At 40.6% G+C, this 25,155-nt stretch overlaps 2 protein-coding genes and 1 pseudogene across 2 annotated transcripts; 2 read left to right on the top strand and 1 right to left on the bottom strand.

The window, feature by feature from the left end:
• Positions 1-23,989, top strand: LOC147854532 (ubiquinol oxidase 4, chloroplastic/chromoplastic-like). The gene is made up of 9 exons (XM_087331710.1): positions 1-324; positions 406-544; positions 22,360-22,453; positions 22,585-22,700; positions 22,794-22,902; positions 23,034-23,102; positions 23,219-23,290; positions 23,437-23,484; positions 23,575-23,989. Exons 1-9 carry the CDS (start codon positions 131-133, stop codon positions 23,808-23,810), a joined length of 1,077 nt encoding a protein of 358 aa, XP_087187836.1. The 5' UTR covers positions 1-130; the 3' UTR covers positions 23,811-23,989.
• LOC147854534 (uncharacterized) lies at positions 13,544-15,145 on the top strand (annotated as a pseudogene).
• LOC147854533 (uncharacterized) lies at positions 20,348-21,402 on the bottom strand. The gene is made up of 2 exons (XM_087331497.1): positions 21,069-21,402; positions 20,348-21,036 (listed from the first exon to the last, which is right to left on the bottom strand). Exons 1-2 carry the CDS (start codon positions 21,391-21,393, stop codon positions 20,585-20,587), a joined length of 777 nt encoding a protein of 258 aa, XP_087187623.1. The 5' UTR covers positions 21,394-21,402; the 3' UTR covers positions 20,348-20,584.
• Positions 23,990-25,155: the final 1,166 nt, after the last annotated feature.

Here is a 25,155-nt window from a genome sequence, read left to right as displayed (position 1 = left end):
AAGAAATGAGTTGTATGAGAATGAGAATACAAGTCATGTTTTTGTTGCTTTGGCTGATCTTTTCTTCCACAGAAGATATGTACAGAAATATCTAACAACTCTTACGTTTCTGTCTCGCGCAAATTTGGCGATGGTCCTGTTCTTCAATTCTTCAGTTTCTTTGGATGGAAGCACCATACCTTTTTCTGCAAACTTAAGGAGCATAGCCATTCCACCCATCAATCGCTATTCTATTTCGTCTTCTACTCAACGCGCCTTCTTCTCTACTTCCCCGTCTCGCAGAGCTCCCACCTTTCTGGCTCCTCTTCCTCGTCTTTGTTGCAGGTAAGAAGGAAATTTGCAATCTAATATGCTTCGAAAGGTTTCTAGCAGCCTGAATTTCTTCTTATTTTAATGATAATGCAGAAAACGGGTGAATGTAAAGTCTGTCCTGGCTGAAGATAGATCGAATACTAATGAAGGAGAAACAGAGGGATCTGCTTCAGAATCTGGATGGAACAGAATGGTGATCAAGGCGGAGCAAGGTTTCAATGTTCTCCTTACGGTGAGAAAATTCTCTCTCTATCTACTTATATGTATGTATGGATGTATTCAAATATACGTATACACATATGTTCATGCATGTTTCTACGGATATGTACAACCTAACATATTATCTGCATCTGTATATCCATTAATTAATTCATATTCAATCCCTCAGTATGATTTCGAGTAATTCATAGTACAACATGTTGTGTAAAGGCGTCCCTCCTTGCGGGGGAGTCGGCCGAAAAGTCGACTTGAGTGTTGACTGGTCGAAATCGGCCGAAAAGCCGAAAGGAGTCGAATTACCGAAATCGGCCGAAAAACCGAATTACCAAATTTGGTCGAAATTCGGAAAGTAAAAGAATAGTCGGTTGCGAAGAACCGAATCGGGGGTTAGCTGATCGAATTCGGTGAGAGAGTCAAATTCGTATTCAGTCGAATAGACACACATATACATATACATATGTCTTCTACATTCAAAGAAGAAAATGACTTAGTATATATATGCTAACAGGCCTGGTAGTGCGCCTGTATGTGGGATAACTCACTAAGAGTGAAATAGTGAATAAAGGGGAAAACCTACATAGCGTAGGTGAGGGTGTGAGACATATATATATATCTGAGAGAAAAACGAGTTGCGTGTGTGTGGTAAATCTGAGAACGACTGGTTTTCTGCACAGTAGTGGCTGTGTAAGAGTATACGTACTCAGAAGCTAAGTAAGAAGAAAAGAAGTGTGAAGCAAAAGAGAAAAAGACAGAGAAGCTTCGGAAGCTTCGGAAGGAATAGTCACCTGCGTGCTAGAGTTTGAAGAGCTTGACTGAAATCGTGGTTTCAGTACATGCTCATACCAAATCAGGTTTCATTGTTCTGTGACTGTATTCTGTCATTTCTCATAGTGAAATTTCTGTTCCGTGGTTTTACCCTAAATCAGGGTTTTCCACGTAAATTGTGTGTTCTTTCTTATTTCCTGTTTGCGTCTAAGTTCAATTTCTGATTTCGAATCGGAGTGAAACTCTTTCAAACTGGTATCAGAGCATAGGTTCTAGATGGAAGGGAGCGTGAGTGGCTTTCCTGGGATGATTGTCTTGAACTCACAAAACTATTCCGATTGGAAGATCAAAATGGAAGATCTCCTAATAGTAAAAGACTTGTATGAGCCTATAGAAAACAAGGATATACCAAAGGGGGTAATAGATTCGGAGTGGAGAATCCTAAATAGGAAGGCAGTGGCGACCATAAGACAATGTGTAGACATTAGTGTCCTACAACATGTAGCGAGTGACACAAATGCCTTCGAGCTATGGCATAAGCTTTCCGCTCTCTATGAAAGGAAAAATGCCTTAAATAAGACCTTCTTGATGAGGAAGATAGTGAGACTGAAGTATGTAGACGGGGAGAGTATAGTAGAGCACATTAGTGCGTTTATGGGACTAGTGAATCAATTAGCATCATCAAAGTTCCCATTAGATGATTGTATGCAGGCCACACTATTATTATGTACTCTACCCGATAGTTGGGAAAACCTAATAGTAACACTCAGCACTTCATGTAAAGAAGACAACTTATCCTTACAAGTAGTAAAAACGACTATTCTAAATGAAGAGACAAGAAGAAAGGATAAAAGTGCTTTATCTCAATCGGAGGCTAATGTGACCCAAGAATTTAGTAGAGGTAGAAGAGAACATAGAAGTCCAGAAAATGGGGATAGGTTTAGGTCGAAATCTAGAGGAAGACCTACATGTTTTTATTGTGGGAAGCCTGGTCACTTCCAAAAGAATTGTCGACACCTTAGGAAGGACAAAGGCATGGCTGATGAGATCGAACCTAGAAAAATCTCCGATGATAAAAATACCTCAGCCATCGCAACTAGTGAGGAAGAGATGTTCATATGTGAACAAGCTAGTGTGAATCTTGCAAGTGCTGAGAGCTCATGGGTAGTGGATTCCGATGCATCATTTCACCTAACTCCCAAAAGAGAATGTTTCTCATCCTACACAGCGGGTGACTATGGTCATGTAAAGATGGGAAATGACGGGGAATGCAAGATTGTGGGCATAGGAACTGTGTGCTTGCTAACATCTACAGGTTGTAGGTTAATGTTGAAGGATGTACGTCATGTTCCGGATGTCAGGTTGAACTTGATATCGGCTGGACGGCTAGACGATGAAGGGTACAGCGGTGGCTTCCAAAATGGTTCATGGAAGTTCTGTAAAGGGAGCCTGATCGTGGCTCGAGCCCAAAAACAGAACACACTATATGTAATGCATGGGAAGTTGTGTCGAGAGGAAGCAAATGTAGTGGCTGGCTCAGATGGTGAGTTGTGGCATAAAAGGCTCGGACATATGAGTGAAAGGGGAATGCATATCCTTGCGGAAAAGGATTTCCTACCAGAGGTGAAAGGAGTGCATTTGGAAAAGTGTGTGGATTGCCTGGCTGGAAAGCAAAATAGAACAGCGTTTCACTCTAGGCCTCCAATGAGGAGAGAGCATGCCTTAGAGTTGGTTCACACCGATGTATGTTATGTTGATGCCCCATCTCATCGTGGAGGACAATACTTTGTCACATTTATTGATGACTTCAGTAGGAAAGTGTGGGCTTATGTGCTGGTGTCTAAAGACCAAGTGTTGTCGGTCTTTAAAGAGTTTCATGCCAGGGCAGAAAGAGAATCCGGACAGAAGCTGAAGGCTGTCCGGACAGATAACGGTGGCGAATATAGAGGCCAATTTGAGATGTATTGCAAGACTCAAGGCATCAAACTTGAGTATACGGTGCCGAAGACACCTGAGCTAAATGGTCTAGCAGAAAGAATGAATCGGACCATAATGGAAAGGGTAAGAAGCATGTTGGCACATGCAAAATTGCCAAAATCATATTGGGCTGAAGCAATGTTGACGGCTGTTTATCTCATAAACAGGTCTCCATCAGTGCCTTTGAAGGGGGATGTACCACAAAGAGTGTGGACAAGAAGAAATGTGTCTTATTAACACTTAAAGGTGTTTGGATGTTTGGCCTATGTACATGTTGCTAAAGATCAGAGGTCAAAACTGGACAGCAAGTCCAAACCTTGTATATTCTTGGGGTACTCGGAAGACGAGTTCGGGTACAGAATGTGGGATCTCCTTGACAAGAAAGTGATAAGAAGTCGAGATGTCATATTCATGGAAGACAAGACAATCGAGGACTGGGAGCAACAAAGACCAGAGTTGTCTCCCAAATCGATCACTGCTATGGATGTACACAAGGAGAAATGGTATAATGCCATGCAAGAAGAAATGGATTCCTTGCATGAGAACCTAACTTATGAGCTGATGGAGTTGCCTGATGGTAAGAAGGCACTTAGAAACAAATGGGTCTACAAATTAAAGACTGGTGAAGATGGTAGTACACCCAGGTATAAGGCCCGTATCGTCGTAAAGGGTTTCTAACAGAAAAAGGGTGTTGGCTTTGATGAGATTTTTGCCCCAGTTGTAAAAATGACCTCTATTCGGACTGTCTTGAGTATGGCCGCTAGTATGAATCTTGAAATCGAACAACTAGATGTTAAAACAGCCTTCTTGCATGGTGAGCTAGAAGAGGAAATCTATATGCAACAACCGGAGGGCTTTGAGGTAAAAGGAAAAGAAAATCTCGTGTGTAGGTTGAAGAAAAGCTTGTATGGTTTAAAGCAAGCTCCACGACAATGGTATAAGAAATTTGAGTCCTTCATGTTGGAACATGGATTCCACAAAACACAAGCCGATCATTGTGTATTTGTGAAAAGGTATAATGAGGGTGACTTTCTTATTCTGTTGTTGTATGTGGATGATATGTTGGTTGTTGGACAGGATGTCAAAAAGATTGCAAGCTTGAAGAAATCATTGAGCAAATCATTTGCCATGAAAGACTTAGGACCGGCAAAACAAATTTTGGGAATGCATATAGTCCGGGACAGGACTGAAAACTTGCTATGGCTGTCACAAGAGAAATATGTGACAAAAGTTTTGCAAAGGTTTAATATGTGCGATGCAAAATCGGTCGGATCTCCATTGCCAATGGACTGTAAGTTAAATTCAGGACAATGTCCGAAATCTGAGAAAGATAAGGCAGAGATGAGAAGAGTGCCGTATGCCTCTGCGGTTGGTAGCCTTATGTATGCTATGGTTTGCACAAGGCCGGACATTGCATTTGCTGTCGGGACAGTTAGTCGATACATGGGAAATCCTGGAAGGGAGCATTGGGAAGCTGTGAAATGGATTCTTAGATACCTCAAAGGAACTTCGAATGTATGTCTTAGATATGGCTCCGGGAAACCTGTGCTAGAAGGTTTTACAGATTCTAACATGTCGGGTGATGTAGATTCTAGCCGATCCACATCAGGGTATGTGATGACGTATTCAGGGGGAGCTGTGTCATGGCAATCAAGATTGCAAAAGGTTGTGGCTTTGTCTACCACCGAGGCTGAGTATATGGCTGCAGTGGAAGCCGGAAAAGAACTGATTTGGATGAGAGAGTTCTTGAATGAACTAGGATTGAAGCAAGACAAGTACTTACTTCATTGTGACAATCAAAGTGCTATCCATCTGGCTAAAAATGCTACCTACCACTCTCGTACAAAGCACATTCAAAGAAGGTACCATTGGTTAAGAGAAAGAGTGGAAGAAAATGAGTTTGTTCTATCTAAGATCCCCACTGAAGAAAATGGCTCAGACATGCTCACAAAAATTTTGCCTATGGAAAAACTTGTTGCATGCCGGAATAAGATTGGCTTGGTTGGTTCTCCCCCTACAGGAGTGAAGGGGGAGTTTGTTGTGTAAAGGCGTCCCTCCTTGCGGGGGAGTCGGCCGAAAAGTCGACTTGAGTGTCGACTGGTCGAAATCGGCCGAAAAGCCGAAAGGAGTCGAATTACCGAAATCGGCCGAAAAACCGAATTACCAAATTTGGTCGAAATTCGGAAAGTAAAAGAATAGTCGGTTGCGAAGAACCGAATCGGGGGTTAGCTGATTGAATTCGGTGAGAGAGTCAAATTCGTATTCAATCGAATAGACACACATATACATATACATATGTCTTCTACATTCAAAGAAGAAAATGACTTAGTATATATATGCTAACAGGCCTGGTAGTGCGCCTGTATGTGGGATAACTCACTAAGAGTGAAATAGTGAATAAAGGGGAAAACCTACATAGCGTATGTGAGGGTGTGAGACATATATATATATCTGAGAGAAAAACGAGTTGCGTGTGTGTGGTAAATCTGAGAACGACTGGTTTTCTGCACAGTAGTGGCTGTGTAAGAGTATACGTACTCAGAAGCTAAGTAAGAAGAAAAGAAGTGTGAAGCAAAAGAGAAAAAGACAGAGAAGCTTCGGAAGCTTTGGAAGGAATAGTCACCTGCGTGCTAGAGTTTGAAGAGCTTGACTGAAATTGTGGTTTCAGTACATGCTCATACCAAATCAGGTTTCATTGTTCTGTGACTGTATTCTGTCATTTCTCATAGTGAAATTTCTGTTCCGTGGTTTTACCCTAAATCAGGGTTTTCCACGTAAATTGTGTGTTCTTTCTTATTTCCTGTTTGCGTCTAAGTTCAATTTCTGATTTCGAATCCGAGTGAAACTCTTTCACAACAGTCAATTTGTATTTCTATATATTGCCCACACCGACATATTTCTGCATAAATACAAATGTAGCAAAATAGTTGCAAATAGTAGAAACAGCAGTAGGAAAATAGTTGCAAAGAGAAGAGACACAGCCTGTTTTCAGGTAGAAGCAAAAATAAAGTTCTTACAAAAGAGTCTGGTTTAACGTACTTATACAAAATTGGGGAATGTGGGTGAAATGGTTGTTTGGTAGTTAACTGCCTCTTGTACTACCAAACAGGTACAATAAATGAGGAATCAGAGGGAATAATCTTAGAGAAGTTGAAGAGAAAGAAGGCATTTAAAGAGTTGGAGATGCTAGAGAGAGAAGAATCTAGGAAGAGAAGAAGAAAGAAAGATATATTGTAGAGAGAATGTAGAGAAGGGATAATAAAGATGAAAGAGAGTGCGGCTTTGGAGTTGCCACCCTTCAACACCTCCTCTCAGCTCCAAAACGGTGGTCCAACATTGATTCGACTAAGGAGTTGATCAATGGCATGCCTTGGAAGCGGTTTATTAAACAAATCGATAACTTGTGATTGACTAATTCACTAATAAAATAGTGCACTTCAATATGTTTTGTTCTACCATGAAATGCTGAGCTATGTGCCAATGCATAGGCACTTTGGCTGTCAGTGAAAACATGAATAGGAGAGTCTTGCAAAACACGAATATGACAAAGCAGTTGCATTAACCAAAGAAACTCACAACAAGTATCCAAATAGGCTCGATATTAAGCTTTTGTTGATGAAGTAGAAACTGAATTTTGCTTCTTTGATTTCCAAGAAATTAAGCTTGAGCCAAACACAAAACAATAGCCAGATGTGGACCGTCTATCATCAATATAACTTGCCCAATTAGCGTCCGATTAGGAGTCCATATTTGAGTGTGTTGGCCAAATACTTAAGAACTGAAATAGCTGCTTGCGAATGACTTTGTCTTGGAGCACTTAAGATTTGGCTGAGAATACTCACATTATAGGACAAACTAGGCCTGGTGTAAGTTACGTGAAGAAGAGACCCCAATTAACCTTCAAATATGGGAGAATCATCCTCAGGAAATAGCTGTGAGTTTGGATCCGTGGGAAATGAGAGTGGCTTGCAATTTGACATGTGATAGGTCTCAAGGAGTTGCATGAGATACCAATGTTAGCTGAGGAAGATACCACCATGTGATTGATAGACCTCCATACCTAAGAAGTAATGGAGAAGTCCAAAGTCAATCATTTCAAATGTGGCTTTGAGGTCAACATGGAGCTGCTCGACTTTAGAAGCAAGGGACCTTGTAAAGTAGCCATAACAAATCTTGGGAAAAGACATAGATATTGTTGTTAGCATAACAGTGTTGAAACCCAAGAGAGAGAGAAAGAATGCATCAATTTTTTCATGACGAGCTTTGGGAGCTCGCTTTAAGCCATACAAAGCTTTGTGTAACCTGTACACCATGTGTTTCCGCTCTTAAATCTTGAAACTTGGAGGTTGTTCAAGTCACCATTAAGGAAGGTTGACTTGAAATCCATTTGAGAGATAGGCTTGTTGTGAGCAACAATTGCAAGAGCACATCAAATAGAGGTGCACCTTGTGGTTGGTGCAAAGGTTTCCTCATAGTCCACTCCTTCCACTTGGGAGTAGCCTTTTGCAACAAAGCATGCCTTACATTTATCGAAAGTACCATCCGCATGGTACTTGGTCTTGAAAATCCATTTCAGTCTAATGACTTGCCTATGTTGAGGCTGAGGGACCAGCTCCCATGTGTTATTCCGCTCATTGGAATTAAGTTCAACTTCCATTGCCGCTTTTCTTCTTCGGAAGAACAAGAGCTTCGTTTGTTGTAGTGGGTTCTTGTGACTGCACAACAGTACACATTAAGGCAAAGTTGCACGAGTGAAGGGGTTGTTGTGACCTGCGTGTTCTTCTCATTTTGGTAGGAAAACCAGTTGTATACTAATGAAGTTCATCATTGGAGAGATGGGAATCACAAATGATGGCTTTAAGCCACTTCGGAAGTGGTGGAAGCTGGTATATAGAGGGAGGGAAAACAATTGGAGTTGAGGGAGAGGTCTGAATTGGTGGCGGGCTTATATCTTGCTTGAGTGGGAGTAGGAGGTTTGAATTGTTGTCGTCCTTATGATTGACTATTGTATCTTTGGTAAAATCTTGTATTTTCAATATAATAAAGCTTATTTTTATCATATACTTTTTGCTTCTTGAATCACACATGGCCTCCATCTCTTGTCCTTGCTTGTTTCTTTCCGTTTTCATTACAAACTCTCCTTATACATAACCTTGCGGTTTGATGCACCGATCACGAACTCTACAACAAAAACTTGGTGAATGCAACATGAAGTGTCTACGAGAGGTGTCTTTGATAGAAAAAAAATGGTTGACAACAGCGCCAATACGGATATGGTCAACGTCATGATAACCATGATGAGCCGAATGTTATAGTAACAAAGTGCGGCTAACCCATTGGAAAGCAAGTTGACAGTTGCTATACAATTGGTTATTCAAAATATTGGTCAATTCAATGGTGAAGACATCAGAAGATTTCTAGTGGTCTATGAGAATGAAATGACCAATAAAGGTGCAACTGGGGTAAATATGGTGGCACAATTCAACAGTGTTGACTCTAGTTGTTCAAGTAAAGGTCGTGGAATTTCAAGAAAGATTCTACATTTGGAGTGGATTTCATCTAGCATTGTTAGATGAATATATGCTTGACAATAGTACTAGTCACAAAGAAGACCTTTCTTGAGTGGACTGAGAAGGGAGAGAAAGTACTCTCAGTATCAAAATTACTGAAAGAATTTGAAAAGAAGTACAATGAGCTCTCGGTGAGGGATCAAGAGTTTCTTCAATCTGGGAATGTAGATTTGTTCCTTCAAACAGCGGATTAATCATTTAGAAAAGATCTAGTGATCCTTCCGGAGGATCGAAAAAGCAGATTGGGACTTGTGTCCAACTTGGTTGACGTCCCAAAGGTTTGTCGTATACTCTGAAGGAGGGAATTGTGGATGGAGGACAATGCAGAAATCTCAAAAAAGTTTATTACGAGAGATCATCCAACAAAAGAATCGACAACTCTAGCGAGAGTAGAAAAAGGAAAAGAAGTAGAATCATCAATTCATGAACTAATCAAAGGCATGGAAGACCTACAATTGAGTTTTGCCAAGCTGGAGAAAATTGAAAGCTCCAGTCAAGAAAAGCCTAAAAGCACAAAACGAAAACTACATGCATATGGTGTTGGGGTAAAGGCCCTAAATGACCCCTTATAGTGTGTAAATGTGTCTAGGCCTATTTATAAAGGCCAAAAGTCACTAATCACTTTTTGGTTATTTTTGGGCCAAGTCCAGTGTAAACTTGGCCAACCCTAAATGGGTCATATAAAACATAAGTTAAAAACTTTTGGATCTCACTTCATAGGTAAGCTCCTCCAACTACTGCTCTTTCTCTATCATTTCTGCCATAGCTCCACTGTTGCATCTAAAGAGCCGATACTAGGGTGAATCCTGGGTATTTCTCAGCCCTATTGACATCATTCCTAACCCTTACAACTGGTATTAGAGTGAGGTTTAGAGTTTCAGAACTTTTGCATAGGTCTGTACAGCAAAGAAAAAGTGTTCAGACCTCTTTATTATGTAGCTATGGCATCATCCTCCTCAGACGTGAAGAACCTTTTTGAGATTCGACGATTTGAGGGAACAAGTTTCGACTTGTGGAAGGAGAGAATGCAAGGAACTCTTTTTTTGAAGGATTGTGACAGGTCATTGGAGGCAGAAAAACTAGAGAACATGTTAGAAGATGCATGGTGGATTTTAAACAAAAAGGTTGTCATATATATTGAGATGGTTATTTCTGATGAGATTTTGGTAGATCTCAAAGGGTTGGTATCTGCTTTTGAAATATGGGCAAAGCTGAAGGCTACATATGAAAACAATATGCTTGCTAAGCAACTACACCTAATGCAAAAGCTTATTGGCATTCAACTGGATGAGTCCAAGAGTGCAGCTGAACACTTGTCCTTGTTTACAGGTATCTTATCATAGCTGCAAGACTTAGGAATGGCTCCTTTTGATGACAAGCTCAAAGCCATTTTCTTGCTAATGACACTACCTGACTCATGGGAGACATTGGTAGTCTCATTGTCTAATATCCCCAACTTGACCTTTGACAGTTCCTGTGATTGGTAGTGGGTTCTTGTGATTGCACAACAGTGCACAGTAAGGCAAAGTTGCATGAGTGAAGAGGCCATTGTGACATGCGTGTTCTTTTCATGTTCATCGGAGAACCAGATGTATACTGATGAAGTTCAGCATCGGAGTTATTAGAAGAGATGTAGAAAGACATAATAAGCCATTTGAAGAAATCACAATTAGAGCTCAAGGATGACATGACACAATACCTTAAGGATGAAATATCCTCGAGTAAGGTTGAGTTAGGAGCTATAAAAGTGGATTTTGAAAAAGGACAAGTAGTGGAAAGATGCATCTCTACAATGAAAGCCAATGTCACGAAGGAAATGCAAACATGGGCAGACATGGTCAAAGATGCCAAAGGTCAAGTTGAGAGGTTGGTTGGGCTGAAAAAGGAAGCCCATAAGAAGATGCCAAGAATCTCGGAACAAAGATTGGGGCATAAGATATTCCATTTGCTTCAGCGTGGAGGATGGGAAGAGATGAGTCTAGAGCTAAAGCCCTTATCATCCGCTTCATGGATAAAAAAGCTTTCCTCTCTAAAAGAAAGGCACTCAAGGGTGAAAAAATATACTTAGATGACGATCTCATTCCAGCACAAGGGGCACACCGCAAAGAAAACATGCCACGAGTGCTTGATGGCCGTATTATTACAGAGAAGAGAACCGCATGACGATATATGGCCTATGAGACCATACACATGACCATATGGAATTGCAACGGCTCTCTACGGACAAATGTCAGATATTTTGAAGATACCTTAAAAAGCACAGATATTGCTATGTATACAGAGACCCACCAATGCATGGCTAGCAAACTCCCTGAGGTACAAAGATATAGATGGGGGTCAATATGTCGTCCCCAACCTTGGACACCAGGAAGCACTAGAGGTTCGGAAGGAGTGGTTGTGCTATACAAAAAAGGGCTCCATGATAGAGTGCATGTTGTCCATAAGGATGTAGATGCACGCTACATGTGGATACGAATCAAAAGAGGGGATCTTAGGGAGCTGTATATTGCAATTTGCTACTTTCTACCTGCCTAGTCAAGGTTTGCACCTCTAGGTGAATCACCATATCTACCATTATATGATGATATCATCAGATTTGCTACTATGGGGGACATAATACTTATAGGAGATTTTAAAGCACGAACCAAGGATGAACAAACAACTATGTTTAACACCAACGAGGCTGTTTATAGAGAAGTTATGGCAGAAGAGGTTGGTCTAAAGCGACAAGCTCAAGATATGAGTGCTATAACTGAATATGGAAAACACTTTCTAGCCTTGGGAAGTGCGCATGGATTTGTGATATATAATGGCTTGTCACAATGGCCTGGATCAGATGCTTTGACATGTTGGAACCCAAAAGGTGGCGCAAGCACAGTCAATTATCTAATGAGATCTCCATCTCTTATACTTGAAATAAAAGAGTTCACTATATCGGGTAGACCTATTGGCTTGGCAACATATCATGCATATCTATGCTTCGAGGTAAAGGATGGATGCACATAGGATGTATATGCTAAGGAGAGTGGGCTGGCTAAGTATCTATTTACTCGCGAGACAATTGATGTGTATAGTTGTGGTGTATACAATGGCATGCTAGATTTAGATCCTTTCGCACCCCTTGAAGAACTTACCCAAGGACTATCAAAATCATTGCATAAAGCAGCCACGAATGCCTTTCCTCACACAATGGCCAACCCCCCCAAACTTGGTAGAGTAATACAAATTAGTTGGTATAATGAGGAATGTCGTGATACAAGGAGATGCTTGCAGCTTGATGTAACTCGGGGCATTTATACACACAACCAAGCAAGAGCAACCTTCCAATGTCTCGTAAGGAAGAAGAAGAGATTTTATTTGGCTAAATTTGAAGATCATTTGTATCGCTTGTTCCTAGGACAAGAGAGTAAAACAGCATGGAAAATGTTTAATGAGAGGCAACCTACCACACAACTGACCTCACCTCAGGTGTAGCATGAATATGCAAAGGTTCTATATGATATCTTGGGGCAACCTCCTCTTCCCCACCTAGATGGCTCATGCCCACATGAATCAACCCTTTTTACTCCACAAAATGTAAGAAATGCCATTGATCGGCTACAATTTGGGAAGGCCCAAGATCGTGATGGATTGGTGGGTGAGCACTTTATCTATGCGCATGACACCTTGCTCCCATTGCTAGCACACATCTTTAATAGAGACATGTGTGAAGGTTTCCCTACTAGATGGACTCAACATACCATTGTGCTAATCGTCAAGAGTGGATACCCAATGATGCCAAGCAACTATAGGACAATCATGATTGGCCATTACTTGGCTAAACCATATGGCTCGATTCTAGAATCAGAATTGAGTATATGGGCAGAGCGGGATGGCTGCCATTTAGTTAGACAGGCAGGCTTTCGGAAGGGGTTCACAAGTTTGGATCACATATTGACCCTCCGGGCCCTTATTGAGGAGGATAGAGCCCATAATAAGAGGATTTATTGCTGGTTGATGGATTTCCGAAAAGCCTTTGACACTGTGCCACGTGCTCGGCTTATGCAACGGCTAGAAGCCCTTGGTGTTCCTACAGATATGCAATGGGGAATCTATGCACGCTATGAATCCGTGTTAGGAAAAGTGCGGTCTTCCAAGGGTTTGTCGGAGGCGGTGGCTAGCACAATCGGAGTGAAGCAAGGATGCCTACTACCACCCACTCTCTTCGGTCTCTATATAGATGAGGTATCACATTACATAGAGAGATTCAGGGGTTCAGGAGCATGCCTAGCAGGTATAGCTATACAAATATTACTATATGCTGATGATATTGTGCTTATTTCTGACTATCCGAAGGTACTACAAAGACATCTAAATGCCTTAAAACTATTTTGTACGGACAAAGGTTTGCCAATCAACATGGATAAAACTAAAGTGATGGTGTTTAACACCACTCAAGCATGGGTAACAAGGTCAGAACCCGAATTCTTCTTGGGAGAGGAAAAGGTGGAATACACACGCTCTTACACATTATGAGAAAAGCTGTTAATAGCTGCAGCAGAACAGTTGTTAGAACAAAATAGACACAGCCAAGCTGTGAGAAGGTTGTTATACAGCAATAGAAAAAATGGTTGCAAAGAGTAGACACTGTTTTTAAGTAGCAGCAGAAAATAATCTCGTTACAAAAGAGGCTGGTATAGCTTATTTATACAAAATTAAGAATGGTTATTTGGTAGTAAGAGGCTCTTGTACTACCAAACAGGTACAATAAACTAGGAATATCTTTGGAAAGATGGAAGAGAAAGAATGCATTTAAAGTGTTGTAGATTCTAGAGAGAGAAGGCATTTAAAGAGTTGCAGATTCTAGAGGGCGAAGAATCTAGGAAGAAAGAGAATATAGAACAAAGATAATAAAGATGAAAGAGAGTGCAGGTCTAGAGCTGCCACCCTCCAACACACATACCTAGGAATAACATTTACAAGGCCTAGGTTCTCCTTACAGGAGGCTACTTGTGCCCGACTTTCTCGTGGATATGCAGCCCTTGGTGCTCTCAAGAGACAATGTGCACATTTGCAGTTCCAAGAGCCAGGAACTAAGTTGTGGTTATTTGATACACTTGTCACACCAACTCTTCTCTATGGAGTAGAAACATGGGGACCGAGTCTTAACAAGGCAAATCATTAGAAAAATTTAGAGAGACCTTTAGTGTCAATAATTTCTTGCATAATAAGGAGCAAAGCATCGGTGCCCCATGATATAATCCGGGCAGAGATGGGAGCAGCACCTATAATCACCGAGGCACTGTTCCGATCAGTGACATTTATCCAACATCTTTGGGAGCTCCCTAAATGAAGGTACCCAGGGTTGGCACTTATGACATCAAGACAATTGGCTGAAAGTGGAGACATTCATTGTTGGTATGCTGAAATGCAGCAATGGTTCGAGTCACATGGCATGAGTATAAATGCACTACTGCTGTTCCAATATAGCTTGGATTGTCCCCATTTAAACATGACCAAAGTGGAAAAGAATAGAGTGATCCGAACTGATATTATTAACTTGGAAAACAAGATAACATGGATCATCCCCAAAATACCACTTGGTACAAAGATGGCCCACTATAAGACACACTTCTTACACACATTGGAGGATGGATTCATCATCAAGCCACTTTATATGGACATACATGTATCCTATGCGTTGCGTAGTGTGATTGGCCAACTGCGAACATCATCACATCAGTTACAGATTGAGGTAGGTAGATATACATGACTACCTCTAGAGAGAGAATTTGCCAATTGTGTCATCAAGGAGTGGAATCTGAAGAACACTATTTTTGTCATTGTAATGTCTTTTATGAAATCAGAGGGAGATACCATTGCCTCTTTAAACAAGGCTTTGGCCCACTACGCAAGGTAATGGAATATGAGGACCAATGATGCCTAGGACTTTTCTTGCTAGAGCTCAAGAGACATCGGGAGAAGTTGTTGAAGAATATAGCCACACAAGCTCATCCACAAAGAACAATCACAACTGTCTTTAGCCTCATCACTCTTACTAATGCTACAAGTCAATCACGGGATACACAAATGGGCTCCCGACCATGATATAACAAAGGGGTTATAATGGATCGGGCGATGGCAATTTTCCGTGCACGTAGGCCCTGGCCCCATGGACCACGATCTCGACACCCTTGTCATCGACAGATAAAAGCCATTATCTCCCGCCATCGTAGGTGCTTCCCTTGCTTCGGAGACATTTCCATTCTGGATCGACCTATGCTAGAGATCTTTCGAAGACAAAAGCTACAATATATCTAACTTGAGAATATCACATGTGGCTTGAGGCTTGAGCAACAATCAAATACTTGAGGTTAGAAAAAGTAAAGGAGATGTGTGTAGCATGAACTAGTGACCCTACTATAGTGATTGTCGATACCAATAGTGTAATAAATGATTTATAGATTAGAGGTGTGGTTGAAGGTAAAAAAGGAGTGAAGTTGCACAAGTGCGCAAGTTTAGAGGGGGTGAGTGTTGTGAAGCAATCACTTCACGATATAAAAATGAGCAACATTCTGGATTGTGTGCTGTATCCAACGAACTTGTATTTCTTGGTTTTGGGCTCAAAATTTGTCCTTTTATCATTTGAATTCTGAACATTTGCATCACAAAAAATGAGAAATTGAGGGTTACACACTTGTAAATGCTTCTACAGGGGGTCATTGCAGCAACTGCTTTAGCTGGGCAGCAGTTGATGATGTAGATTGCTGTGTTGTTGAGGAATATTGGGTGCAGAAAATTGTTAAGCAATGCCTCTTTAAGAGCAAAATCAGTGGAAAGCTTGTGAGATAAACTCTCCACCATTGTTGAACCTGATCTTTTGAACTTTCTTTGATGTTTCGTTCTCCAAAAGAGATACCAATTCTTGAAATTTGGTGAAGGCTGGAGCTTTTTCTGCTAGCAAATAAACCCGAACCTTACGTAAGAAATTGTTAATGATAAGCATGAAGTAGTGTTCGCCACCAAGAGTAGTGGTTTTCATTGGACCACAAATGTACACTAACTCCAAGATGGATGTTGCATAGTGAGTGGCTTGATGAGGGAAAGCCTCTCCATGCTTGAGGCATCTCGTATGGAGATTTGGGAGGAGCTGGGTTTGACATCATGCAAAATAGTTTTTTTATAAGTCATTTGTGCAGTAGTGCCACTATCCACTAGCCACCCATCAATGGTTGAGGTAGTTGGTCCAACCAAATGTGAAGAATGTTCTTCAATGCCAAGGAAAATGGTTTCTTTGGTTTAGTGGGCCAAGTTTGATTTTGTTGTAGGTTTATTTTCAGTAGAAGAATAAGACTGCTTGGCATTGTCCCTTTTCTTTTTCCGACAGTTGGGCTGAATGTGACCTTTGTAGCCACAATAATGTCAAGTTGGCTCCTTGTAGGCTAGGTTGTTTGTTGGTCTTAGATTGGATTTGTTGTTGGAGTTGCCATTGTACTTTCACTTTCCTTTACTTTTGGCATGGAGAAGTGTTTCATTAGAAGTTTGAGCACTTTTCTTCCTTGTGGCCCTGTCTTGAAGCATGCCCAGGAATGTACTCATATCAGGAGTGTTGGGAAGAAGAGAAATTGTGCTACAAAAGGCTGAGAATGATGCAGGAAACTCGATCATTAGATGATGCACAAACTCAACTTTGGTTGACTTGCTTCCCAAGGAAACTAGCTGTTTTTGGTGGCTGCCCATAGTTTGTTGGCTGTCTCTTCATTTGCATCTTGAAATAGATGGGCAATGTTCAGTTTAATATTAAACATGAGGAAAGCATGAGCACTAGAATCCTTATCTAGTCAACCTTCAATCTCAGCTTTAAATGAATCAACAACTGATGTGGTTGAAGAAGATGAAGTTACCTGTGGTTTGTTCTCACTACCATAGACTACATTCCATTCAGGATGGTACTGTAGCAAGGTCTCTATCTGCAGTTTCCAATCGAAGTAATTGCTCCCATCCAAGGCACTCTTTGGGGAGTTGGGGAATGGTTGATGAAACAATGGTGGCATGTGAGGCCATTGATATCCTCCTCTTGAGCTACATGTGGACTGTTTTCAACAGCTGTATGTAGATGCTTAGGGTCTTTCTACTCCTCCCTTAACGCTAGCTAAAGCTCAGATGGGGGAAAAAAAAAACCTCTTCTATAGGTTGGGAGGGTGGCTACTAAGACAACCTCCTCTTTAGTGTTGGGAGGGAGGTTGCAAAGAAAAGAAAACTGCTTTTAAGGGTGGGAGGGTGGAATAAAAGAAGATAGGCTTGTGTGCTCTTTGGCAAAAAATCAGGCTGAGGCTATGGAGACCTCACAGCTCTGATACCATGTGAAAAAAGCTGTTAATAGTAGCAGCGGAACAGCTGTAAGAAAAAATAGACACAGCAAAGCTGTGAGAAGGCTGTTAGACAGCAGTAGCAAAATAGTTGCAAAAAGTAGAGACACAGCCAAAGAGCAGAGCCTGTTTGCAAGTAGCAAAATCAAGCTCTTGCAAAAGAGGCTGGTATATCCTATTTGTAAAAAGTTGGGAAATGTGGTTGAAATGGTTGTATGGAAGTTAAGTGCCTCTTGTAATACTAAACAGGTACAAAAAATGAGGAATAAGAGGGAATAATCTTGGAGAATTGGAATTTTAAAGAGTTGCAGATTCTAGAGAGAATAATATAGGAAGAGAATGAAAAAGAAAGAAAGATATATTGTAGATAGAAAGAAGAAAGAAAGATATATTAACGTCTTTTAAGAGGCCAAAGACCAAATAAGAGATTACATCTTGAGTGTTTTCTTGTCTTTGAGAACAAATCAAAATAAAATAAATATTACATAGTAAATATAAAAGTAAATAAGATGAAAAGAGAAGAAATGAGGGAATCTGGTTTTTGGCACATGTGAGATTCTCAAGTTAGATATATTGTAGCTTTTGTCTTCAAAAGATCTCTAGCATAGGTCGATCTAGAATGTAAATGTCTCTGAAGAGAGGGAGGCACCTACGATGGCGGAAGTTAATGGCTTTTATCTGTTGATGACAAGGGTGTCGAGGTCGTGGTTCATGGGGGTAGGGCCGGGCCTACGTGCACGGAAAATTGATATTGCTCGATCAATTGTAACCCCTTTGTTATGTCCTGGTCTGGGGCCCATTTTTGTATCCCATGATGGACTTGTAGCATTAGGAGTGATGGGGCTAAAGAAGGTTGTGATTGTTCTTTGTGGATGAGCTTGTGTGGTTGTATTCTTCAACAACTTTTCCCGATGTCTCTTGAACTCTAGCAAGAAAAGTCCTAGGCATCGATGGTCCTCATATTCCATTACATTGCGTAGTGGGCCAAAGCCTTGTTTAAAGAGGCAATGGTGTCTCTCTCTGATTTCATAAAAGACACTACAATGACAAACATAGTGTTCTTTAGATTCCACTCCTTGATGACACAATTGGCAAATTCTCTCTTCTAGAAGTAGTCGTGTATATCTATCTGCCTACCTCAATCTATAGCTGATGTGATGAAGTTCGCAGCTGGCCTATCACACTACGCAGCGCATAGGATAGATCTATGTCCATGTAAGGTGGCTTGATAATGAATCCATCTTCCGATGTATGTAAGAAGTGTGTCTTATAGTGGGCCATCTTTGTACCAAGTGGTATTTTGGGACTGATCCGTGTTATCTTGCTTTCCAAGTTAATAATATCAGTTCGGATCACTTTGTTCTTTTCCACTTTGGTCATATTTAGATGGGGACAGGCCAAGCTATATTGGAACGGCAGTAGTGCATTTATACTCATGCCATGTGACTCGAACCATTGCTGCATTTCAGCATACCTAAGTGCCAACCCTGGGTACCTTCGTTTAGGGAGCTCCCAAAGATGTTGGATAAATGTCACTGATCGGAACAGTGCCTCGGTGATTATAGGTGCTGCTCCCATCTCTGCCCGGATTATATCATGGGGCACCGATGCTTTGCTCCTTATTATGCAAGAAATTATTGACACTAAAGGTCTCTCTAAATTTTTCTAATGATTTGCCTTGTTAAGACTCGGTCCCCATGTTTCTACTCCATAGAGAAGAGTTGGTGTGACAAGTGTATCAAATAACCACAACTTAGTTCCTGGCTCTTGGAATTGCAAATGTGCACATTGTCTCTTGAGAGCACCAAGGGCTGCATATCCACGAGAAAGTTGGGCACAAGCAACCTCCTGTAAGGAGAACCTAGGTCCTGTAAATGTTACTTATAGGTATGTGTAGGAGCGTGTGTATTCCACCTTTTCTTCTCCCAAGAGGAATTTTGGTTCTGATCTTGTTACCCATGCTTGAGTGGTGTTAAACACCATCACTTTAGTTTTGTCCATGTTGATTGACAAACCTTTGTCCGTACAAAATAGTTTTAAGGCATTTAGATGTCTTTGTAGTCCCTTCGGAGAGTCAGAAATCAGCACAATGTCATCAGCATATAGTAATATTTGTATAGCTATACTTGCTAGGCGTGCTCCGGAACCCCCGAATCTCTCTATTTAATGTGATACCTCATCTATATAAAGACCGAAGAGAGTAGGGGATAGTGGGCATCCTTGCTTCACTCCAATTGTGCTAGCCACTGCCTTTGACAGGCCCTTGGGAGACCGAACTTTTGCTGACACAAATTCATAGAGTGCATAGATTCCCCATTGCATATATGTAGGAACAGCAAGGGCTTCTAGCCGTTGCATAAGCCGAGCACGTGGCACAGTGTCAAAGGCTTTTCGGAAATCCACCAACCAGCAATAAATCCTCTTATTATGGGCTCTATCCTCCTCAATAAGGGCCCGGAGGGTCAATATGTGATCCAAACTTGTGAACCCCTTCCGAAAGCCTGCCTGTCTAACTGAATGGCAGCCATCCCGCTCTGCCCATATACTCAATTCTGATTCTAGAATCGAGCCATATGGTTTAGCCAAGTAATGGCCAATCATGATTGTCCTATAGTTGCTTGGCATCATTGGGTCTCCACTCTTAACGATTAGCACAATGGTATGCTGAGACCATCTAGTAGGGAAACCTTCACACATGTCTCTATTAAAGATGTGTGCTAGCAATGGGAGCAAGGTGTCATGCGCATAGATAAAGTGCTCACCCACCAATCCATCACGATCTTGGGCCTTCCCAAATTGTAGCCGATCAATGGCATTTCTTACATTTTGTGGAGTAAAAAGGGTTGATTCATGTGGGCATGAGCCATCTAGGTGGGGAAGAGGAGGTTGCCCCAAGATATCATATAGAACCTTTGCATATTCATGCTACACCTGAGGTGAGGTCAGTTGTGTGGTAGGTTGCCTCTCATTAAACATTTTCCATGCTGTTTTACTCTCTTGTCCTAGGAACAAGCGATACAAATGATCTTCAAATTTAGCCAAATAAAATCTCTTCTTCTTCCTTACGAGACGTTGAAAGGTTGCTTTTGCTTGGTTGTGTGTATAAATGCCCCGAGTTACATCAAGCTGCAAGCATCTCCTTGGGCACGACATTCCTCATCATACCAACTAATTTGTATTACTCTACCAAGTTTGGGGGGGGTTGGCCATTGTGTGAGGAAAGGCATTCGTGGCTGCTTTATGCAATGATTTTGATAGTCCTTGGGTAAGTTCTTCAAGGGGTGCGAAAGGATCTAAATCTAGCATGCCATTGTATACACCACAACTATACACATCAATTGTCTCGCGAGTAAATAGATACTTAGCCAGCCCACTCTCCTTAGCATATACATCCTATGTGCATCCATCCTTTACCTCGAAGCGTAGATATGCATGATTTGCTGCCATGCCAATAGGTCTACCCGATATAGTGAACTCTTTTATTTCAGGTATAAGAGATAGAGATCCCATTAGATAATTGACTGTGCTTGCACCTCTTTTTGGGTTCCAACATGTCAAAGCATCTGATCCAGGCCATTGTGACAAGCCATTATATATCACAAATCCATGCGCACTTCCCAAGGCTAGAAAGTGTTTTCCATATTCAGTTATAGCACTCATATCTTGAGCTTGTCGCTTTAGACCAACCTCTTCTGCCATAACTTCTCTATAAACAGCCTCGTTGGTGTTAAACATAGTTGTTTGTTCATCCTTGGTTCGTGCATTAAAATCTCCTAATAGTATAATGTCCCCCATAGCAGCAAATCTGATGATATCATCATATAGAGGTAGATATGGTGATTCACCTAGAGGTGCAAACCTTTAAGTGGAAAGTAGCAAATTGCAATATATAACTCCCTGAGATCCCCTCTTTTGATTCGTATCCACATGTAGAGTGCATCTACATCCTTATGGACAACATGCACTCTATTATGGAACTCGTTTTTGTATAGCGCAACCACTCCTCCTGAACCTCTAGTACTTCCTGGTGTCCGAGGTTGGGGGCGACATATTGACTCCCATCTATATCCTTGTACCTCGGGGAGTTTGCTAGCCATGCATTGGTGAGTCTTTGTATACATAGCAATATCTGTGTTTTTCAATGTATCTTCAAAATATCCGACATCTGTCCGTAGAGAGCAGTTGCAATTCCATATGGTCATGCGTAGGGTCTCATAGGCTATATATTGTCATGGGGTTCTCTTCGTTGTAATAATAACCTTGCCATCTCTATATACGACCCATTCTCCTTCCTTTCTTGCATCAAGCAGTCGTGGCATGTTTTCTTTGCGGTGTGCCACTTGGGCCGGAGTGAGATCGTCATCTAAGTATATTTTTTCACCCTTGAGTGCCTTTCTTTTAGAGCAGAAAGCTTTTTTCTTGTCAATATCCATGAAGTGGATGATAAGTGCTTTAGCTCTAGAGTCATCTCTTCCCACCCCCCACGCCGAAGCAAAAGGAATATCTGATGCTCCAATCTTTGTTCCGAGATTCTTGGCATCTTCTTGTGGACTTCCTTTTTCGGCCCAACCAACCACTCGTATATGCAACGCACGAGCTTTCCTCTTGGCTTCTTCTTCTAATGTAGCAATCATCATTGCCGTCCTATCCATGGATGTTCCTTTTTGCTTTTTCACTACCTCTATCCAAGGAGCATTTGCTTTAAATTCGTTTTGGGCGTGCTCAGCCTGAGCTTTGGCATCTTTGGCCATGTCTGCCCATGTTTGCATTTCCTTAGTGACATTGGCTTTCACTGTAGAGAGAATGTAGAGGAGAGATAATAAAGATGAAAGAAAGTGCAGTTCAGGAGCGGCCACCCTCCAAAGACTCCAACATCAGCTTATGGTGTATTTGGGAGAAGAGCCAATGTTTTCAAGTTTGATATTATGGTTGTAGTTGCAACACTAAAAGCTAAATATATGTACGTAAGGCTCATATATTTGGGTTTTGATTTTCTATGTTTGATGATGGCCCTAAAATAATTATTTCAAGGTTCTTAACATCTGAAAATGCCAGGCAACGGTGGTGCTCGTTCTGAGTGGATTTGTTTTACAGTTAATATAAGCTCTTTTTAAAAGACATAAATTTGGGATGAGGATATTTATATGGAGTTTGTGGTTTATATGTAGGATACTGTCATTCTTTTCCTCGATGCTTTATATGCGGATCAGCACTACTCACGATTTTATGTCTTGGAGACCATTGCAAGAGTACCATATTTTGGTAACAACATTCATTACAAACACTTGCATACAGATGTTTCTTTTGTAAATGAGAATTTTCTTTTTATTTGAAGGGAGCTATCTTTGTAGAGTGGCACAAAACATTTATACTTTTTACCTGTTTATTATTAGCTTTCTTATCAGTATTGCATATGTACGAGAGTTTTGGGTGGTGGCGTCGGGCTGATTACTTGAAAGTCCATTTCGCAGAAAGTTGGAATGAGCTTCATCATCTACTCATTATGGAGGTTCTGTTATCCCAAATATCTATTTATGTTGTGTAGATTGAATTTTCTCTTAAAGGAACACATTGTAAGTTTTTATCAAAATTATTACTCCAGGCTTTGGGAGGAGATGAGAGATGGTTTGATCGGTTCCTTGCTCAACACATCGCCGTTGCATACTTTTTCCTAACAGCATCAATGTATATGGTCAGTCCGAGGATGGCATGTTAGTAAGATCATCTCTGATGCTATCGGTTTACATATCTTTATTATATCATATACTAAGGCTAGTAAATAGGCTTATGTTGAAAGAGAGAAGTATATGAGATTCTTACAGATGTTGCGTCTGCTTTACAGATCATCTCTCCGAATGTGTGGAAAGGCATGCTTTTTGTACATATGATAAATTTATCAAGAAACATGGTGGTGGGTTTAACTGTATAAATATCAATATGAATGTTATAATTCAGAGCTCATTTATAAGCATGCATCCTTTTTGGCAATTTTTTTATCTTATAAACCAGTTCGTGGTTTTTTTCTAGATGAACTCATAAAACTCCCTGCCCCTGAGGTTGCCGTAAAATATTATACCGAGGGTGATCTCTATATGTTTGGTGAGTTTCTTATTTTCCTATTCTACCAGGCCATTAATTGATAATATATGCGTGTTATTCACCACTTCTTATTTATGATCAACCACATACAAGAAGAGAGCTTAAGTGCTTAAAAAAGATTATTCCTTCCCCTTTTCTTTTGCCAGACGAATTCCAGACAAATCGTGTCCCCGAGTCGCGAAGGCCAAAAGTTGGTAATTTGACCTTGATCTCTTCTCTTTTGACCTTACACACTTCGATGGTAAAATCCCCCTAAACTATATAAATTTCATATGATTATCCAGACAACTTGTATGATGTGTTTGTAAACATCCGTGAAGATGAGGCCGAACATTGTAAGACCATGGTCGCATGCCAAACACGAGGAAATGTACGATCTCCACATGCAGTCATTTCCACGAAGATGGATGTCGAATTACCTCCGGCCGAGTGTTCTGGTATAATAGAATGCCTAATCACATCAAGCTCATTTGCTTCTCGAACCCAAAAACTAGGAAAGGATGTATCTATTGACCGTTGAGATTGCAAATGCATGTGAAGCTTATATGCTCTAAATTCTAAGAACCTCTCCTAAGATTCCCATTCTTAGATGTGATACAAGATGATGTTAATGATGGGATGTAAATTTGCTTAGCAGGTTAGTCAACAATAATTTATCAATAAATCAATATTTAACGTCATTTTGATAACATTGATTTAGATGATGGTATGAAACCAGATTGATTTATCAATTAGTCTTTGTAAATTAATGTAGTTGATACCCAATGTTGATTGTTTCAATACAATTAGCTACATCACAAAGGAAGCAAACAAGGAAATTCAAACAACATTAAGTGAACAAATATGCTACAAATGGGGAGCTTATTCTTGGAAATTTTCAATCAAAATTTTATATTGTTCCATTTTCTTTACTAGTTGCTTAATATAGTATGTAAAATTTTCAGAATATGGTTGGATATGATTAATGTTGATTTGTTCTTACTCAATGGTGCTTAGGAAATAAGGTTAAGGAATCAAGGTTTATTTGTGTTAGCATTTAGGGTTGAGTATAATTTGCTTATTCGCTATCTCGTATTTAAATTATTATTTACTATTGACCATACATCCTCAAAAAGTGTCACATCTTCTTAATATCATCAAATTACTTGTGTGGTCTTAGAAACCCTCTTATTTGGCAAATGTATTGAAACTAGTAATGGATCTTCTCCAGGATAGAAGGGCACGAGGAGCCTCTAAATGTCCATAGAACTTCTACCCCAGTAATGAATTGTTCTATTGGTGCACAAACTTCTCTTGATAGTTTTGTTGGATGTTGGTTAGCACTCACCGTAATGTTGATAATTTCATTGGCATGGTGGGTAGGTTTATGAACCACATCAGTCTTGTCATTGGTGATAATTAAAGCAATGTTTTCACTACATTCATTCTAAATGAATGGGTTTAGTGTATGGGCAATTTTCCAACTATTCAAGTGTTAAATTGATCTGAAGATAGCATAGCAAGGTTTGGAAGTGGACTATCTCTATTCTGAGCTTAGGAATGCCAACAAGCTCAAGAGAGTTGGGTCTACAAGTTTTAGATATGGAATCTACCATTGGGCAACTTAAGACTGACCTCAAAGATGCAAAGAAGCTAAAATGAATGGATCAATAAATGGTAGCCATTTTCAAATGCGTGCCACTAGTGTGAATATTGAGTTGAGCTTTTACTCTTGATCCATTGATGTATCAATGGTAAGAGAAGATGTAGAAGAGAACTTGGTTGAGCTTTTTGTGGAAATCTGTGCTTTTGACGTTTCTTGAATCACTTGTGGTTGAACTAGCAAAACAACATGAGCATATTGGGGTAGTTCTAGGGAAAGAAGC

The sequence above is a fragment of the Azolla caroliniana genome, unplaced genomic scaffold (assembly GCF_043228905.1).
Source record: "Azolla caroliniana isolate FFs.n. ecotype wild unplaced genomic scaffold, voAzoCaro1.0.p SCAF_15, whole genome shotgun sequence".
NCBI classification, from domain to species: domain Eukaryota; kingdom Viridiplantae; phylum Streptophyta; class Polypodiopsida; order Salviniales; family Salviniaceae; genus Azolla; species Azolla caroliniana.
Note: the sequence above shows the minus strand (reverse complement) of the source record. Positions and strands in the feature narration are given on the sequence as shown.